General features: G+C 48.3%; 1 protein-coding gene across 6 annotated transcripts in view; it reads right to left on the bottom strand.

Moving 5' to 3' along the window:
- Positions 1-332: 332 nt before the first annotated feature.
- The window catches only part of thnsl2 (threonine synthase-like 2), an 86,937-nt gene continuing 70,295 nt past the window's right edge, over positions 333-16,974 (bottom strand). For all 6 annotated transcript variants that reach the window (XM_038793225.1, XM_038793223.1, XM_038793224.1 and 3 more), the window contains exons 5-9: positions 13,874-14,104; positions 12,694-12,842; positions 11,460-11,585; positions 5,159-5,310; positions 333-3,025 (exon numbers count right to left, since the gene is read on the bottom strand). In XM_038793225.1, coding sequence (XP_038649153.1) covers positions 2,821-3,025; positions 5,159-5,310; positions 11,460-11,585; positions 12,694-12,842; positions 13,874-14,104 — 863 coding nt within the window. In that variant the 3' untranslated portion in view covers positions 333-2,820. The remainder of the gene's footprint in view (positions 3,026-5,158; positions 5,311-11,459; positions 11,586-12,693; positions 12,843-13,873; positions 14,105-16,974) is intronic.

Here is a 16,974-nt window from a genome sequence, read left to right as displayed (position 1 = left end):
CACACTACCCCAGCAGAGTGGGTGGGTGAAAACCGTAATCCTGATCTCACCGGAGAGAATCCCGTTTTCCCATTCTCTTCAGATTTTGAGCCCAGGCCACCATTCTCACTGTGTAACTCACCCCCCCTCAATGTGTAAAATTACACTTGATCTATTGAATGGCATAGCAGGCTCGATGGGCTGAGTGGGCTACCCCTGATACTAATTTACAGGTTTGTATTTTCACATGTACTTATTCAACGTACTCACATACACTACACACTGAGAGCGCAGACGTGACATTTAAAAAAAACATGTGGACGGTTAAAGGAAAGGAGCAAAATAAACAAACGGTCACTGGAGAGGAATTTAATAACATTTCGGACTGGAAAACTGGAGGAGTATCTGAACCTCGCACAGCACACACATCATCATGGTTATTACATGTAGAGGTTGACCAGTGTCTCTCTGGAATTTGGGACACTAAAAAATAACAGCTTTACAAAATATTGCATTGCTAAGGTAATAAATTATCACAAGGTGTTTCTTAGAGTTAACATAAAACACTATTTGACACCAAGCCACACAAAGAACTGGTAACTCAAAAACCCGGTCAGGTAGATAGTTAGGTGGAAAGGTTTAGGGAAGGAAGAGCAGACTTTAGAATCTTCACAGCTGAAGACATGAGCACCAATGTGGCTGATGAAAATAGGGGATGCACAGGAAGGCAGAATTGAAAGAGTGTAATATCTTACATGGCATGTTGTGGGGTTGGAGGAGATTACAGAGATTAGGTAGGGTCAGGGCAGAAAGGTGGAACAGTGGTTGGTGCCTCATAGTGTCAGTGACCTGGGATCCTTTCCAATCTTGTGTGACTGTGTGGAGTTTGCACATTCTCCCCGTGTCTGCGTGGGTTTCCTCCGGGTGCTCCGGTTTCCTCCCACAGTCCAACGGTGTGCAGATTAGGTGGATTGGCCATGCTAAATTGCTCCTCAAGTGTCCAAACATGCGCAGGTTAGGTGAGGTTACCGGGGAATGGGTGTACCGGTGCTCTTTCAGAGGGTAGGTGCAGACTCAATGGGCCGAATGGCCTCCTTCTCCAGTGTATCAATTCTATGATTCCAATGGAGGATTTGAAATCGAGGCTGTGAATTTTAAAATCAAGGTGTTGCTTAAGTGGAAACTAATATAGCCAGACCCAACAGGGCTTTGTGTGATCCATCCAGACCTGGAGGTGGTTGGCCACACCAGTTGTCTGTTATCTGCATTCAAGCCTGCATTCCATGGACTCACGGAAGTGGAGGAGAGAACCATACGAGGGGGAGAATGGCCAGGGTCAGAGAGTGTCATGGATTTACTGCCAACTAAAACACCAAGGTGGAGGTGAGGGTGTGGTAGAGCAGATCAGCAGAAATATTGTGGTAAATAAAGGGCCGAAAGCTAGAGAACTGTGAATTTGAAAGTGTGATTATAAGTAGACCAGGGGGCAGTTTTTTTTCCCTGGATAGGAAGAGAGAATGAAGGAGTGTTGGGACACTGAAGTGGAGAGCGAGACAAGGAAGTGATGTGCTGAACTGTGATTGATATATTGGGAGTGACGAGGCCACATGACACTGCGCGGTCAAACAGGTGGCAGCGAATTTGTGTTGGGGAGCTTGCGTTGGGGAAGGGATGAAGGAAGGATTGGGCAGTGATCTCAGATTAATTGAAATCATTCAGGGTGACGAGTCACTTGGTGCAGAGGCTGAGGGAATACAGCAGTGAAGGTGTCTCATAAAGTAACTCGGCCTGGTGCCTGGCTGGACAATAGAGAATGAGGGTTTTAAATGAGAGGCGAGGGAGGTGGAACAAGATGGGATGCTCAAAGGAGGGGAAGATGCCAGAGGTGTAAATGAGGTGTGATTTAGTGCTAAGAGCAACACTAACACCATGGTGGTCCCAAGTGCAAGTGGCAGAATGTTTTCTCAGGGGTGGAAAGGAGCCATCAGCCAGGTTTCAGTTGAGGTCATGATGTCAAAGCAATCGTCCGCAATGAGGTCACATGTGGCAAGGACTCTTTACTCCCGAGCGAAGGGACGTTGTGAGGGGAGATGCGGCGAGGAACGATGACAACCGGACCACGGACCAAGCCCACAAGGGCAGCATTCGGACAGGCTAGCTGGGGTTTGAAAGAGATTGGCCAGGCAGAGCAGGATGGAGGAGCTGGGGTAAGGAGCCCTTAATGAGTTGCTGAGTGAGAGGTAGAGGAAGGCTGTAGACTTGTCGAAGAGAGAGTCAAGACTTTGATCCCAACAGGAGAGTAGGAAATTCAAGGGTGTACTGAATGGTGAAACTAGCGAACTAGAAAATAAGCAAACTTGGCAGCTCAGGGCATTAAAATAAAATCTTCCAAAACTCAGCTCTGAACCAGGCCCAGCCCACAAGGGAAGACCTTGTGGAAGGTGTGAAGGAAGCAAGTTGGAGAGGAGCAAGCCCACGTTGACAGAATCCTTTATCCTGGGATGGATGGAGGTCCTCCCTGGATACTGGGAGTTTTCTTTGATTGATAACCTCAATGACAGTCAGTATCTGTTCTGCATTACCTGAACCCATGAGAGCAGGCATCAAGAACAATGAAGTCCAGCCCCTATCGAGACAAAGGGCCAAGGGTTAGGGACTGAACTGATGAATGCAATAGGTTAGTCGATCTGAATCCAGTAACAAATCAAGAGCAGAGACATCCTTGGGATTTGGGCAGCTAACGACTATATGCACACACACACGCTGAATCAGAGGATTTGACTTTCTATTATCAAGTTCCAAAAAGGCTTGCGAGGTGAATCTTTGATTCTGGGAAGGCATTCACGATTTTCTGAGTGCATTAACTTCCTCAATTTTAATGTGGAGAATCTTTTCCCAGTCTTCTCCTCTCTTCATGACCGTACAGCGAGTGTCCATTGTCTCCAAAGCACGGATCTCAGGTGGAATCTCTGGGGTTAGTCCAGCCTTCAGCACAGCCTCCGGGAACTTCGCCGCAGCAGCAGTCGCGAGGCAACATCGAGGGACGCTAAGTGGCAGTCAGATGAAGAGAATTAAGGATCAGGAAATATGTTTTTGATTCATTTAATTATTTATGGACAGTCACAATGAAGGAAAAAGAGGCAAAGATGTCTGTCTCTTTATGGTGCCAATTTACAATGTCGAATCGTCACTTATTCGACTCTTCCCCAAGGTAACCAGCTCTTTCTGACTGTTTCTTTCTTCCTGCCCCGTGCATCATGCCCACAAACATTCTCCATCCTCGTCGCAACACCCCTCTCCCACTCATACTTCCTTTGTAGTTTGGAAGAGACCTGAAACAAAGGCCCGAATCTGCTTGCTTGGTCAGTCACTAATCCAAGAACAACAGGGGGTCTTCGCTGCTGACTATCGGCCCTCCCTCAACTCACATCATCAAAACTAGTCAGCCAACAGGGACAAGATATTCAGCCTCTCGAGCCTGTTCCAACATTCAATTATGTCAAAACTAATCTCTGTCTTAAATTCACCTTGGTACCTTTAATACATTTCGGGAGACAGTGGCGTAGTGGTTTTGTCACGCGACTAGTAATCCAGAGACTCAGGGTAACGCTCTGGGGACGTGGGTTCGAGTTCCGCCAGGGCAAATGGTGGAATTCGAATTCAATAAAAATCTGGACTTAAAAGTCGAATGATGACCAGGAATCCGGTGTCGATTGTCGTAAAAGCCCATCTGGTTCACTAATGTCCTTTCGGAAGGAATCCTGCAGTGGGGCGGCGCAGTGGTTAGCACTGCTGCCTCATGGCACCGAGGACCCGGGGTTCGATTCTGGCCTTGGGCCACTGTTCGTGTGGGGTTTGCACATTCTCCCCGTTTCTGCGTGAGTTTCACCCCCACAAAGATGGGCAGGGTAGGTGGATTGGCTAAGCTAAATTGCCCCTTAATTGGGAAAAAAGAGAATTGGGTACTCTTAAGTTTGTTTAAACGAAGGGAAAGAAACCTGTCATCCTTACCTGGTCTGGTCTACATGTGACTGCAGACCCAAAGCAATGTGGTGGACTCTGAAGTGCCCTCAGGGATGGGCAATAAATGCTGGCTCAGTCAGTGACGCCTAAAATTTCCACTGACCTCTTTGGTCACAACAGCTTTTGGGGCAGAGAGTGCAAGATTTCCACGTGTGAGGAAATGCTTCCTAATATCACCCCAAAACAGCCAGCTCTAATATTATGTCCCCTTTGTTCTGGTCTCCCCTGCACCAAAGGAACTAGCTTCTGTCTATCTACCCATCAAATCCGTTAATGCTCTTGAACATCTCAATTGCATTTCCTTCAGGTACTCTGGTTTCCTCCCTCAGTCCAAAGATGTGCAGGTCAGGTGGATTGGCTATGATAAAAAATTGCCTCTCAATGTCCAAAGATGTGCAGGTTAGGTGGATTGGCCATGATACATTGTCCCTTAATGTTGAGTGAAGTTACGGGGATGGAGTGGGGGAGTGTGCCTGGGTCGGGTGATCTTTTGGAGGGTCGCTGCAGACTAGATGGGCTGAATGGCTTAATTCTGCACTCTAGGGGTTCTATGATTCTATGTATCTCATTACTACCTCTGGGATCCTGCTGTGTGAAAAACCAATGCCTCTTTAGCCGTAGAATCATAGAATCCCAACAGTGCAGAAGGAGGTCATTCGGCCTATCTAGTCTGCATCGACCCTCCGAAAGAGCACCCCCACCCACGCTCCTGCTTATCCCCGTACCCCACCTAACGTTTTATTTTCGGGGGGTGCATTAAGGAACAATTTAGCATGGCCAATCCACCCAACCTGCACAACTTTAGACTGTAGGAGGAAACCGGAGCACCCGGAGGTAACCCATGCAGACACGGAGTGAGCATGCAAACTCCACAGTCTCCCAAGATCAAAATTGAACCTGGGTCCCTGGCGCTGTGAGGCAACAGTGCCATCGTGCCTCCCATAACAGTCTCCATCATCGCAATGCAGTGCATGTGAAGTGCTTCAAGATATTTCATCCAGGTGTAAGAAGGTGTGATATGAATTGTAAGTTATTTTTTTGCAGATAAATGGGTGTTAATACACCTTGTTTCGCAGCTGAACAGCTCCTGCATGTTCGGTGCACTGATTTAAAGGTTGAACAGTTGAGTGAGTGAACGGTTGGTCAGTCCCATTACCTGTTTGTGCCCAGGTCCATTTGCTGATAATGGTAGGAGACAGCGACAGCAGAGTGAGGACACAGTAGATACTGATTCTCCTTCCAACAGCGGAGCATAGTTTCAATCACATTCTCATCATTCACAGTGGACGAATTGAAAGCTAGCGAGAGCTGCATGTTAAGTAAGAAAGTCAACAGGTTAGAGGTCGTCTCAGTGACCCAGAAATTATCATAGTTACATTGAACCTCCCTCACTTCAGCTGTGGCCTTCAGCAAGCCTCACTGTTTACTCTTTTGGGTGGTGGGGAACGGGGGGGGTGGAACGGGATGGAGGGTGGGAGGGTCGCTCGTGGTTAGGGTTCAGCCAGGCGCCTGGTATGCTTTGGAGTCACCGTCATGTTTAAGAGCTGGGAGGAATGAGACCATTGCTTTCAAAACACTTTGGATGCAGAGGCTGTTAATTTTTGCTGGGGCACTATTTCACTGCTGTTGGCTGCCCTACTGATATCTCGCTGAAGTAACCATTCCACATGTGAGAGCCTGGATGATGTACAAGTTGGCAGGTTCTCTGATCGCGGCGGCATCATAGTGGAGTCTGATACGAACATACGAATTAGGAGCAGAAGTAGGCCATTTGGCCCATCGAGTCTGCTCGTTCATTCAATGAAATCAAGACTGATCTGATGTGATAATCCCTCAACTCCACTTTCCCGCCTTATTGCCATAACTCTGGATTCCCTTACTGATTAAAAATCTATCTATCTCAGCATTGAAAATACCAGCATCTACAGCCCTCTGTGGTGAAGAATCCCACACTAAGAGAAGAAATTTCTCCTCATCTGTGTCCTAAATATATGACCCCTTACTCTGAGACCATGACCTCTGGTCCTGGACTCTGTCACAAGGGGAATCAACCTCTCAGCATCTATCCTGTCAAGCTCCCTGAGAATCTGATATGTCTCAATGAGGTGGCCTCTCATTTTCCGTGACTCCAATGAGGACAAGCCCAACCTACTTAGCCTCTCCCCATAGGAAAATCCCTCCATACCAGGATCAGACTTTGTGAACTTTCTCTGGACTGCCTCCAATGGCAGCATATCATTCCTTTGATAAGTGGACCAAAACTGCTCAAAGTATTCCAGGTGTGGTCAAACTAGTGCCTTGTAGGATTAAGCAGACTTCCCTATTATTCTCCATTCCCTTTGAACTAAACGGCAACATTCCACTTCCCTGCTGAACCTGCATGCTAGCTTTTTCTGTTTTATGCACAAGCACCCTCAAATCCTTCTATGCAATCTTTCTCAATTTAAATAATACACCGCACCTTTATTGTTCCTAGGAAAGTGCATAATTTCACATTTTCCTGCATTATATTCCATCTGCCAAGATTTTGTCCACTCACTTAACATGTTTAAATCCCTCTGTAGACTCTTCGTGTCATTCTTTAGATCCAAGGAAGCACCATACAAATAGGCTAAGAAAGACAGCAGGTCTGAGGATTGGGAGCAGTTTAGAATTCAGCAGCGGACCAAAGGATTGATTAAGAAGGGGAAAAAAAGAGTACGAGAATAAGATTGTGGGGAACATACAAAACTGACTGTAAAGGTTTCTATCGGTACGTGAAAAGTCAAAGGCTGTCGAAGACAAATATAGGTCCCTTACAGTCAGAAACAGGGAAATGTATAATGGGGAACAAAGAAGTGGCTGAGCAACTAAACACATACTTTGGTTCTGTCTTCACAAAGGAGGGCAGAAATAAGATGCCAGAATTGTTGGGGAATACAGGGCTTAGTGAGAGGGAGGAACTGAAGGAGGTCAGCATTAGTGGAAAAATAGTGTTGGGGAAACTGATGGGATTGAAGGTCGATAAATCCCAAGGGTCTGACCATCGACATCCCAGAGTGCGGCAAGTGACCTGAGAGATAGTGGATGCATTGGTGGTCATCTGCCAAGATACTATAGACTGGGCCAGTCCTGACTGATTAGAAGTTAGCTAATGTAACCCCATTATTTAAAAAGGGAGGTAAAGAGAAAACAGGGAATTATAGACCTGGCAGCCTGACATCAGTATTGGGGAAAACTCTAGAATCCATTATCAGAGATTTTATAGTAGTGCATTTAGAAAACAGTGGCAGAATCGGACAGAGTCAGCATGGGTTTATGAAAGGGAAATCATGCTTGACAAATCTACTGGAATTCTTCGAGGATGTAATTTGTAAAGTTCATAAGGGGGAGCCAGTGGATGTGGTTTATTTGGACATTCAAAAGGCATTCAACAAAGTTTTTAAAAATTCGTTCATGGGATAGGACCGTCGCTGGCTGGGCCAACATTTGCTGCCCATCCCTGAGCAATTAAGAGTCAACCACATTGCTGTGGGTCTGGAGTCACATATAGGCCAGACCAGATAAGGACGACAGATTTCTTTCCCTATAAGACATTAGCGAATCAAATGGGTTTTTATGACAATCGATAATGGTTTCATGGTTCAGCGTTAGACTTTTAATTCTAGATTTTTGTTGTTTTTTTTTTACAAGGTTTCCCAGAGTCGCTCTGACTTTTTAATTGGATTGGCGATCTTACAGTGAGGCAAACCTTTTTTTTTTAAATTTAGAGTACCCAATTCATTTTTTCCAATTAAGGGGGAATTTAGTGTGGCCAATCCACCTACCCTGCACATCTTTGGGTTGTGGGGGTGAAACCCACGCAAACACGGTGAGAATGTGCAAACTCCACACGGACAGTGACCCAGAGCCGGGATCGAACCTGGGACCTCGGTGCCGTGAGGCAGCAGGGCTAACCCACAGTGAGGCAAACCTGATTAAATTGCAGAAAAAGAGTGATTAAGGAGCGGGCAGACCAACGTTCATTCGATTCAAGGCAGAACTATTCATTTGCCACGCTCCCTGGACACCCAGAGGTGCACCGCTTGCTATATTACTTACTCTAATATATGTTATTCATTTGCTTCATGCCAAGATGCTCTTAAACTCAATGTTGATTAACACTCGTAGTCGTCCAATAAAAAACAATAATTTATCGAGTAACTAAAACAAATAAACTTGTGAGTTTATTTTATCTCCAATACTTTTACTAGATATTAAATAAGCAAGATTGAATAAGAATAAACTATGATTAACTACACTTGCACTCGAAGCTAACTCTCTACACCTCTGGTCACTAGTCACAATACACACGAAGAGGCGGGAACTCAGATTGAGTCTGTCCTTATACCGTTTGTTAGTACTGCCACCTAGTGATCACTTAGCTGTTATGACTATTCATTAACCCTTTATGTATATGCAGATCGCTACACTGGGAAGCAGAGTTACAAGGAGTTCCCTGAAGAATATTCACTTTGACGCCCCCTTTCCTCGGGAGCAGATCTTTATCGTCCGGGCTCTCGTTGCGTCTGTCCTGACGGTTAACATTTACGTTGAAGGTTTGGGGATGAGCGGGGTGGGGGGGAGGCACAGATCTATCTCTCATGCCCCTTGTAGCGTCGCCGGCAATCGATGCAGATCCTTTGAGGCGTCCCGACTACTTAAGTTGTGCTTTGCTTACTGGGTCGACCAAGGTGACCACACCCCAGGAAGCCAAACCTGTGCCATGGTGGCCATGCCAGGGGGTGCCCCATCTGTCTTCAGTACTCTGCAGGTCGAGGCAAACACAAAGCCACCAGTCCCCTGCATGCCAGCGCTGCACACCAGGCGGGAGGAGCAGGAGGTGCCATCATTCCGAATCCAGCCGGCGATTCCAGATTTTTATTGAATCCAAATTCCATCATCTGCTATGGTGGGATTCAAACCCAGGACCCCAGAGTATTATCCTGAGCCTCTGAATTACCAGCCCATATAGCAACACCACTACACCAGCACCTCTCGTCATAAGAGATTAGTCAGTAAAATTAAAGTGCATGGGTTTAGGGGTAGTGTACTGACATGGATAGAAATCCTGTTGCCAGACAGGAAGCAAAGGATAGGAATAAACCGGTTTTATTCCAAATGGCAGGTGGCACATTTTGGAGCAATTGAACTATTAAATGGAGTAATAATTGAAAATTACTTATGAACAACTTCTTTGGCCCAGAAAAATAAATTTAACAAGTGTTTCCAAATAGAGCCATGTGGCTCACTTACCCATGCTAGAAGCTCAGAGCGAAATTCTCCCATTGGGAGACTAAGTCCGGGCGCCGGACTGAAAACTATTGGGCGAAATTCTCCCAAAACGGGAGAAATCGTAAAACTGCCGTAAAACCCGGGCGGGTTTTACGGCAGCGCGCCCCTTCCCGACGGGGGACCGATTCTGGTCCCCCGTCGGGGCTAGCAGCCCGACGTCGGAGGCTCCGACAAGTCGGGCTTAACGAAAATCGTTAAGCCCGCTTGCCGGAGTTAGCGCCGGCTGACGCGTCATATGACATCAGCCGCGCATGCGCAGGTGGGAAGACTCCACCCGCGCATGCGCGGGTGACGTCATCGCGTTTTTGCGCGAAACCCGCGCATGCACGGGCCGGGTTGCCCCTCAGCCGCCCCGCGTATTGATACTGCGGGGCGGCGGAAGGACAAATAGTGCGCGGGCATCGGGCCCGCTGCCCGCGATCGGTGGGCACCGATCGCGGGCCCATGGCACCCTTGGCACGGCCGTGGTACGGCCGTGCCAATCGGTGCCATGGTTATTTTTTGCGAGTTTGTCACGACGTTTTTACGAACGGCAGGACCAGGTGTGTTTGCCGTTCGTAAAAAGGTCGTAAAGGGCTGGGACTTCGGCCCTTCTAACAGCTGAGAATCGCTGCCGGCCGTAAAAAAACGGCGGCAGCGATTCTTGTCAGGATTTCGGCGGGGGGGGGGGGGGGGAGAATAGCGGGAGGGTGTCAAAAAAGTCGGGAAGGCCCTCCCCCTATTCTCCCACCCGTCGTGGGGGGGGGAGAATATCGCCCAAAGTGTTTCACTCCGGCGTCTGAGGCCGCTCTCCGCCCCCTATTCTCCCACCCCCGGGGGGCTAGGAGTGGCACCGCGTCATTTATGCGCGGTGGGCCTTGGCGCCGCATAAAAGCGGCGCCACATAAATTACACGGCCGGCACCGCGTAAATGACGTCACCCGAGCATGCGCGGTTGCAGTCCTCCCCACGACCGCCCCGCCAGAAATGTCGGATGGATCTTGCGGGGCAGCGGAGGAAAGGAGGTCCTCCTTCAGAGAGGCCGGCCCGCCGATCGGTGGGCACCGATCGTGGGCCAGACCACTTTTGAGGCCCCCCCCAGTGCAGGATCCCCCCCCCCCCCCACAGGCCGCCCCCCCCCCCCCCCCAGCGTTCCCGCCGGCAGCGACCAGGTGTGGACGGCGCCGGCAGGAACCTGTCGTGTTGGGCAGGCCGCTCGGCCCATCCAGGCCGGAGAATCGCCACTCGCCCGTTACAAACGGCGAGCGTCGATTCTCCGATCGGCCAGCCGTGAATCTCGCCACGCCGGTTTGGGGGGGTGGGAGAATCACGTGCGGGTGCCGGGGCGGTGAGGCGGGACTCGCTCGGTGCCCCAGAGATTCTCCCACCCGGCGTGGGGGGGGGGTGACAATTCCGCCCTATATATATTCACACACAGAGCCCTGTCCTTTGCAGATTGATGGAGCATGTCCGCACATTGTGCCTTTTTCAACCAGCCATTGACCAGTCATTCCCTAGTTCATTCCCCATGGAAATGCCTTGACCAATCAGAGTTGACGTGCCAGGTTTGACTTTGAATAAAAGCCTGGTGGTTAGCTATTCCCTGTTGCATTCTGTGGCAGCACCTCTACCAGTCAGAGTCCACCTGCCAACCGGTCCGCACCCTCTTCTTGTGCAGTAAAAATAGTCATTCCCTTTACTATTGATATTCTTGGGAACTGTCCTGATGAGTGCAAGATGAAAAGCTTTGACAGCGTGCCTCCTTTTTCAGAAATTCTGTTTATTTTTTTTTCTGTGTGTCTCTTTTTTCTCTCTCCCTTAATTCCCCCTAGATTTCACAATTTTATTTTATATTTTCTACCTCATTCAAGTCTAATTTTCATTTCCTGCTGTATATTTACTAGTTTGGGCTGTTTGTGCCTCAGTGTGGATTCTTCAACGAGACATTATGTAGTCTCACTGTTGCTTGCCCTGTTCACAGATGCCACACATCAGTGATAGAGGGCACCACATGAGAAAACCGGGAATCCCCAGCGACAAACTCATATAGTGACTGTGGGCAGTTGTCGGCGAAGAGAATGGCCAACGCCGTTCCTTGCCCACGGAGCGCCAAATCCACACAGAACACCAAATCAATTATCAAAAAGGAAAAGCCAAGTACAGACCTTTGTGGACAAGGCTTCCGGCACATTGGCTTTGCCCATTTTCTGGAACTCCTCCATCATCGTTTTTATCAAGACGCTATCCTTTCCTGACAGCAGCCAAAATATTCTCTCCATGTTGTACGGTTCCTGCAGAAGTAAGAAAAGTTGGTTCACGGTGTCAACTCGGAGCACTGTCATCTCTGGGTCAGAGGGCTGGGGATTCAAGTTTGTAGAACTTGAGTACAAAAATCAAGGCTGACATTCCAATGCAGTATAGAGTGGGTGCCGCGCTGTCAGAGGTGCTGTATTCCAAATGGGTAGTTAAACAGGGGCCCCACATGCCCTCTCAAGTGGATATAAAGGATTCCATGGCATTATGTAGAAGGAGAGTAGTGATATAATCACTGGTGTCTGTTATGTTCTGGTGCTTGGCCGGTAGGAATTATGCACAATAGAATGTCTAGTTCTTAACTAGTTAAAATATATTATAAAATAAATGTGTGGTTTCAGATAACTATGATAAATATATTGCAAACTACTAATTATGATAAATTATCCTCAAGCTACTGGAAGTATGACTATCCATTAACACGACTATCTCCAGACTGCTCGAGGTACAGAGTCACGTGGTAGATTTACACTGCCACCTGCTGGTTGGAGGTCGTTTACTTTACTATTTAGATGATTGTTTGATTGATTATGGATAACATTAGAGTGTCCTGGCCAATATTTATCACTGAATCAACAGCACAAAAGCAGCTTATCTGTTTGTGAACAAATTGGCGATAGTGAGAGCTTGTTGTGTATGAATTGGCTGCCAAATTTCCCAAATTACAAGTGACTGGAGTTCAAAATTATTGCATTGTCTGTGACATTTCAAAACACCCGTGTGAATTCAAATCTTTCTTTCCTATTCAGCTTGCCTGGCTGAGTAGGAGGTATTAAGGAGCCTCTCATCTCTTGCACAGGGACAGAGCTGGGAGATCCCTGTCTGCTGTGGAGTCACTGACCGCCTCTATTGAGCAGGCTTCATGTTCACACGCATCTGTACCGTCGGACACTGTCATGGAGAATCAATCAACAGTCCCAGGAATTAACCTTAATATTACAGGCGGTTGGTCTGGATAGGACACGTGATCAGGATACAGGTGGTTGGTCTAGATAGGACATGTGATCGGTGCAGGCTTGGAGGGCCGAAGGGCCTGTTCCTGTGCTGTATTTTTCTTTGTTCTTTGTTCACTTTGCATTAGCATACCTGAATGTCAATGGATGGTGCCAAGGAAGGTTTAATTGAATCGGCCAAAGAGAAGTCACCATTCTGAATGGTTCTGTGAATTATGTCATTTTCGTTGACGGCTGCGACTAATCGAATTGGAAGACCCATCGTTTGCGCAATATATCCAGCTGGGAAAGATAGGGTAGGAGGTGAAAGAGAGACAAAAAAATAAAATCCTGATATCTAAAAGGAACTTTGAACTTGGCGGCAACCCCAGCAAATCATAATTCCTAGCTTGTTTTCCCATAGTCCTTAACAACCGGGAATGCACATATCTCCGTGCTACATTAAGCCTAGCACACCTGACAGAATGCCGAACCACAAGTCAGTCAGTGGTGCGGCCATTAGTGGGCCTTCCCCTGGACTCAGGATCCACCCCCCCCAGCCCTCGCGGCGGGAGGACAGAAGTCCCACCTGTCGAGAGATACAAGCCAGCCAGAGGCCAGCTAAGCATCGTCGCTGGTGGAAAGGTGTCTGCTGCCAGAAAACACTTGGCAGAGCCCCAGGGTTACAGTGCGATCCAGGCCACAGGTAATTAATGAGCAAGGTCGGGGAGTTCATGGGATGGGTGGGTGGGTGCTTGGGCGGTGCGGTTCACAGGCAGAGAGGTGCAGGGAGGTCGGCAGCAAGTCCCCCTTCTCGATAGCCAATTGCTCGAGCAGGGACTGAGGGCTTTTGATCGGTGGACACCCCACCCCCTCCACCCAGCCATGGTGGAAAGCTGACCTCATGGTGCCAGGCCCACCTGCAGCTGGGTTTACACCAATAGAATGAAGCCTTTAAATGGCCGTTGGTCGGCCACTGCAGGGTTTCAAGAGTTGGCTCAGTGGGAAGGTCGACCTTGGGCCATCCCGTCCAGAATATAAATCTGCGGCTTCACCATCCCATCCAATTACAGCCCCCTTACCCACGTCCAAGCTCGCTGCCGACGAGAACAGAAGGTTCCATCCCCGAGCTCATAAACTGACATTCCTGGTGCAGTGCTGTGGGAATTCTGCACTGTTGGAGGCCCCCCTCTTTCCTCTGGGATATTAAGCCAAGCCATCCTCTGTCTTCACAGGTGAATGGAAGTGAAAAGAAGAGCATCTGGTAAAACACTGTCACTGTGCAGTTTAAGCAGGGCTGCTGTGTGAGCCAGGGTATTCTGCATCACTCTTACCTGTGACGTTGCCCGCTGCTCCAGTCACTACAACAATCTCCACCTCAGGAAGGGGAGTCTCCTTCATCGAAGGGCTACAGTGGAAGTATGCGTAGAAATGGTGCGCGATCTGTACCATGACGCGGGCCCAGTTGATGGAGTTTAAGCTCATTATGTTGTGTTTCTTCACAAACTCGGTGTCAGCAAACACATTCCGGATGGGCTCGTCCAGCTCATCACTTGTGCCATCAACTGAATGAAAAGCAAAGGGCAGAGTCACAACACAGCAATGATGTGGAGAAGACAACATGGAAACAGTGTGTTCACACAAACCAGAGAGCAAACAGCTCTAGTCACATAAACCCATCTCATTCACATATATCTTCAACCATCTGTCCCACCTAATTTGCAATGGATTTTGCCTTAGCCACTGTGTTGTCTTTAAAGGGACAATCACCATAGCCACGAGAGGTGAACAGTTTGAGCTGACTGACATATTTACAATCAGAATCACACTCTACACCATCTATATCAAATGATCAGTGAATAACCAGACAACATTATAATAATAATAACTGCTTATTGTCACAAGTAGACTTCAATGAAGTTACTGTGAAAAGCCTCTAGTCGCCACATTCCGGCTCCTGTTCGGGGAGGCCGGTACGGGAATTGTACCTGCGCTGCTGGTCTTGTTCTGCATTACAAGCCAGCTCTAAGCCCACTGTGCTAAACCAGCCCCTGGCCATGGCCCAGGTAATATACTGAATGGTAAGGACACCAGAGTTAGAAAGTCAGCGTATTTCCAACATTAGATTTTACCCAAGGGAATATGAGGCTCGGTTAAATCCCTGCTTGCTGTTAAAAAAACCAAAGTTAAAATGAACATAGCTTTGCTCTCCACCCATTGCAGATCATCACATCAAATAGAATTTACAGTTCAAAAACAAGGCATTCGGCAGCTGCTCTGTGCCTCCTCTCACCTTTCTTCATTGAATTCCATCAACCTATCCTTCCATTCTATTGGATATCATCCGCCTGTGCGATATTCCAGCGGATTACGGAGGGCACCCTCCAAGGGCTCCCAAGGGCGGCGGTTTATTTAGACAACGTCCTGATCACCGATGCCACTGGGAAGAAACACCTGGATAATTTAGAGGAAGTCCTCTGCCAGCTCTTCGAGGCAGTGTGTATTCCACGGGAAAGAGGAGGGAGCAGGGAGCCCGTGCCAGGAACGGCCCCGCCAGATGAACCAGCTCTTTGTCCTTTCTTCCCATCATCCAGGGGCCAAGGAGCCACACTCCCCAAGAGCCAGGACGCAGAGATGTGCAGACGGAAGATTCTGGGTCAGACATTGAAACAGAAGGCTCCATAGTCTATAGAACATAGAACATACAGTGCAGAAGGAGGCCATTTGGCCCATTGGCCCAAACCCTCACTTCCACCCCATTCCCGTAACCCAATCACCCCATCTAATCTTTTTGGTTACCAAGGGCAATTTATCATGGCCAATCCACCTAACCTGCACATCTTTGGACTGCGGGAGGAAACCGGAGCAGCCGGAGGAAACCCACGCATATACAGGGAGAACATGCAGACTCCACACAGCCAGTGACCCAGCGGGGAATCAAACCTGGGACCCTGGCGCTGTGAAGCCACAGTGCTAATCACTTGTGCTACCATGCTGCCATTCACAAACGATAGTTTGACCAGGGACAGGGCACCATCAGTCCCCCCTCCCCCAGACGTTCAGCATGGAAGCAACACTGCCCGTGCGTTACGCTCACCCTGATCTGGCCTGCAACCACTGGAAATGTATTCACGGGTGAAGCGACAAAGGAGACCTCCCCCAGCCTCAACGACAGAGGGACTTACAGACTTCGGGGGGAGGGTGAGACCGACGAGGATGACCCGATTTATCTCCTTGTGGAGCTCATTGGATATAAACTCCCCCGCTGAGGGGCGGAGACCTAACAGCAGGGCAGTTTCAAGCCGGCCAGGAATGGAACCGGAATCTTTGGATACTCCCGGCTGGGACTGGAGCACTGCACACCCGCCTTGCTTTTCTGTGTTTAAGTCTTCACAGGACTCCTGTGAATACCACAATTGCCCACCCTAATTGTCCTTGGATTTGGTGGCTTGTTAGATCATTTAAGAATCAACCAAATTGCTGCGGATGTGGAGTCATCTTTAGGCCAGGAAATAAAAAACAATTCCAGTTTGTTCAATCCTTGGCAATTTCTGAGTTCTGATATAATTCTAGCAATTTATTTTTGCATCTTACTCTCAATCAAGTTTACACAATCTGTCTCAATTGGTTAATTTCCTGTCTAAATGTTAAAAAATTATTTCATTTTTTAATGGGGTGTGGGTGTCATTGATTAGGCCAGCATTTAAATCTTTTTTTGCAATTAAGGAGCAATAATCTTGGCCAATCCATCTACCCTGAACATCTTTTTGGCTTGTGGGCGTGAGGCCCACACACACAGGGAGAACATGCAAACCCCGCACGGATCGTGACCCAGGACCAGGATCAAACCCGGGTCCTCGGCACCATGAGGCAGCAGTGCTAACCACTGTGCCACCGTGCTGCCCTCAGGCCAGCATTTGTTGTCCATCCCTAATTCTGAATTCTCCCTCAGTGTACCCGGACAGGTGCTGGAGTTGGCGACTAGGAGATTTTCACAGTAACTCCATTGTAGTATTGAAGAATTTCAATTGGGTGCGGCTGTTGGAGGGTATATCAACATCGGACATGTGGGTGTCTTTTAAGCGACAGTGGATTAGGATTCAGGAAAGTCACGTTCCTGAGAGAACGAAGGATAAATATGGGAAGTTTAGGGAGCCTTGGATAACGAGGATATTGTAAACCTTGTCAGAAAGAAAAAGAAGACTTTTATACAGTCTAGAAGGGTGGGGACAGTTTAAACTTTTGAGGAGTATAAACAAAGTAGGAAGGAAGTACCTTCTAGGGCAGCATGGTAGCATAGTGGTTAGCACTGTGGCTTCACAACGCCAGGGTCCCAGATTCGATTCCCTGCTGGGTCACTGCGCGGAATTTGCACGTTCTCCCTGTCTTTGCGTGGGTTTCCTCCGGGTGCTCCGGTTTCCTCCCACAGTCCAAA

Source organism: Scyliorhinus canicula, chromosome 3 (genome assembly GCF_902713615.1).
Source record: "Scyliorhinus canicula chromosome 3, sScyCan1.1, whole genome shotgun sequence".
NCBI lineage: Eukaryota > Metazoa > Chordata > Chondrichthyes > Carcharhiniformes > Scyliorhinidae > Scyliorhinus > Scyliorhinus canicula.
The sequence above is the reverse complement of the archived record's forward strand: the minus strand, read 5'-3'. Positions and strand labels throughout refer to the sequence as shown.